The 3,414-nt window shown below is 35.7% G+C and overlaps 1 protein-coding gene across 1 annotated transcript; it reads right to left on the bottom strand.

The window, feature by feature from the left end:
* Positions 1–325: 325 nt before the first annotated feature.
* On the bottom strand, positions 326–3,209 carry LOC145092201 (putative receptor-like protein kinase At2g42960). The gene is made up of 9 exons (XM_079030120.1): positions 2,976–3,209; positions 2,758–2,819; positions 1,950–2,657; positions 1,763–1,867; positions 1,540–1,662; positions 1,292–1,462; positions 1,074–1,203; positions 762–968; positions 326–668 (listed from the first exon to the last, which is right to left on the bottom strand). Exons 3-9 carry the CDS (start codon positions 2,582–2,584, stop codon positions 564–566), a joined length of 1,476 nt encoding a protein of 491 aa, XP_078886246.1. The 5' UTR covers positions 2,585–2,657; positions 2,758–2,819; positions 2,976–3,209; the 3' UTR covers positions 326–563.
* Between the last annotated feature and the right edge of the window lie 205 nt (positions 3,210–3,414).

The raw sequence follows: 3,414 nt of genomic DNA, 5'->3' as shown, positions 1-3,414 counted from the left end.
TAATACGATTGATTACAATAAAAGCAAAATAATGTGATTTCATTGAGGTAATTACAAGACAAGAAAAACATAATAATGTGATTGGCATGATTACAAAAATACAATCTTGGAACACCTGTAGTGATTGGGTTTCCAACTTTACACACATGCAAATGAGATCATGGTACTATTTCCTTTTTCCACTTGAACAATGTCCGGATATATTATACTAAAAAGAAATCGAAAGAGATATATAAAGACAAAATGTTTAAAAGTTGGAACGACTTAACAACACGGTATTTATATCAACTAACAGTTGTCCATCCAAACGGAATAAGATAGATAATTGAGCCAAAAACTTCATTGATCTTAATTATTATCAACACAAAAGAAAAGGAAAAAGAAAAAGAAAAAGAAATAAATAAACCTTGACCCTTGTTTTGTCTTTGTTATGTGACAAGTGATTTACATCTCTCTTCCATTCATCTCAATTTTACTCAAATACCCCCACCACTCCCTCCTGTTAGTAATCTAACAAGAACGATTGCAACCCGTTAACTTTTAACGGTTTTCTGTTAATTCTGTTAGGTTTCCGATTTAACCACCGGGCCCGGGCGTTCTATGTCAGCAGTACCACCCATGGTTTCACTGTCCATGCTGGCAGTCCGGCTCCTCCTGTTCCTTCTTTCCTGTTTTCAAAAGTCAACCATCGGTCAAAACAACATACTAGCAGAGGGTAGTTTCGTCTTTTCAGCATCATTATGATTATAAGTTATAAGTACCTCACGATATGGGAAATCTGCATCAAGCATTCTGACAACTTGACTCATTTTAGGTCGTTTCTCAGAGTCAGGATCAACACATCTAAGTGCCACTAAAAGTGCACGTTTTAAAGCATGTGTCGAGGGTTTCGGGTCAAGACTCGGGTCAACAACTTCCTCAGCTCTTCTATTTCCCACCATCATTTTAAGCCACTCAACAAGATTCACCTACCATTAGTTCAAAAAAATAAATACTTATATTTTATATATATTAAAAAAAAACATTTCAACCGTAATACAATTATTATACAATATCAAATCCATTAGTAGTACCTCGTTAGCAGAGCGATTGTAATCCACTGGATCCCTTCCAGTTACTGCTTCTAGAAGCAACACACCAAAACTATAAATATCACTTTTTTCATTTAACATGCCAGTATTCGCGTATTCTGGAGCCACATAACTGTAAATTACAACATAAAAAAGTTATTTGGTGTTTTTCATCACTCTTTTTTTAGATCACATTACACAACATAATCATATATTCATACCCGAATGTTCCCATAACTCTTGTATTTATGTGACTTTCTCCTGCATCCAAAAGCTTGGCCAATCCAAAATCAGAAAGTTTCCCGTTGAAGTCATGGTCGATTAAAATATTGCTAGATTTTATGTCTCGATGCACAACTTTTGGTTCTATAGCTTCATGCAAGTAAGCAAGCCTGTGAAATCAGTTTTGATGAAAAAGGATCAAAATCTTGAAATTTTATGAAGTTTCAACTTATAAAGATTCACTTACGCTTTTGCAATACCAAGAAGGACCTTCATGCGAGCTTCCCATGTAAGAACACCACATTCCTGAACATCTCCATGAAGCCATTGTTCAAGGTTTCCATTGTCCACATATTCATAAACAAGCATCCTAAGTTTATTCAAGCAAATACAAACCATAATTCAATAAAATAATAGAAAGAATCACAAGAAATTAGAAGTTAGGTGTATTGAATAAGTTAATAACACACCTATGTGTTCCTTCTATGCAGTAGCCTAGAAGTCGCACAAGATTCTTGTGTCGAACATGTCCTATTGCCTCCACTTCAACTCTAAACTCTTTTTCAGCCTGTCCCCTATGCATATAAACATGATATAAAATTATAAAACAAGTAATAAAACATTCATTTCATAGCTTAAAGCTATACTCATACTCACAGATTGTTAAGAAGCTTCTTCACTGCTACCTCTGTCCCATTGATCAATGTTCCTTTATATACAATCCCATATCCACCCTCACCAACCACATTTTCATGGGAGAAACGGCGTGTTGCTTGTTCAAGGTCTCTTAAAGTAAACCAGTGTCCCCACCCTAAATGTGAGGTTTCAGGTAACCCTATAAATGGAGATGAAGATTGTTTCCAGACCATTCCAGAAGTTCCTTCTTCACCTGACTTTGACTTGGATCCCCTTTCATAAATAGAACTGCTTTGACTTACATTATCAGCATCACCAGATTTGCTCACTCCAAGTTGAAACATCATCTTTCCTGAATTCTTATTGGTCGGTTCATCATTAGTGGTTGCTGATGAATGTTCAAGATTGTTGTGGTTATGAAAATGTGAACCTCCGACTCTATCAACCCTGATGTCTTTTGGGACATTTGGTATCTGGGAAAGGGGGTAATTGTCTGATCTTCTTCGAGATTTTCTTTGGCATGTGACCCACATTGATAAGAAAAAGAGAAACACACAGATAAACATACCAACACAGAGGCAGATCACTACCCATAGTTTAAGACCCATAATTGAAGTCTTCTTCGATAATTGTGTATTTAAACTCCCGGATGACATTTTGGCGACAATTACGAGTTATGAAGTCGTATAACCCCCCGACGTCTGCTGCTAATCCATCTCCTTCCGTATCCTGTCAACAAAACGGAAAGGGGAAAACACATCTCAATTGTCGGATTTTGTGGCGCGATTAAGCTAAAATTAACATTAACAAGCAAAAATGAAAAACCCACCTTCCAATTTCCAATTACTAGGTTTACAATAGAGCAACTAATCCCAAATCAAATCCCAATGCCTGACAAAATAAAGAGAAAATTGGAAGAATTCCAACAAGACATTAGATAAAGTATATACTAGTGCAATTACAGCTGTAAATCGTCAGATATATTAAAGGCATTTGAGAAAATTAAGCACTGATCTAAAAGAAACATAATGGTGTTGAAAAACTTACTGTAGATGCGATTTAATCTAAACCCACTTATTGTTTCATGAGAATCGAAAGACCCACATGGCGCACTGCTCAGATTTTGCAAGCATAGATTAGGGACCGGTTGTAATGGGGAAGCAGTGCACGCAAAGCCACCGAAAGACAAAATCTGAGAAGCAAAAGGGAGTTTGGAAGTAGAGAGAGGGTGAGGGAAGAGTGGGCCAAGAATTTCAGAAAATATAGAGAAGGAAAAATCTGGACACCACACTAAAGAGAAAAAATATATATATAGAAACCCTGATAAATCGCAAATCGGATTAAAGGAATAGAGATAATTGCATGGAAAACTGTGTTTTTTAATTGCAAAACTAGAACAAAGTCACCAGATTTATTTTAAACTAAATTATTAATTATGGTATAATTATTAGAATGTAAGAGCCATTTTCTATAGATTAAAAATTAA

The sequence above is a fragment of the Lactuca serriola genome, chromosome 3 (genome assembly GCF_051521515.1).
Source record: "Lactuca serriola cultivar US96UC23 chromosome 3, Lser_US96UC23_V15, whole genome shotgun sequence".
NCBI lineage: Eukaryota > Viridiplantae > Streptophyta > Magnoliopsida > Asterales > Asteraceae > Lactuca > Lactuca serriola.
This window is presented reverse-complemented; position numbering and strand designations above follow the sequence as displayed.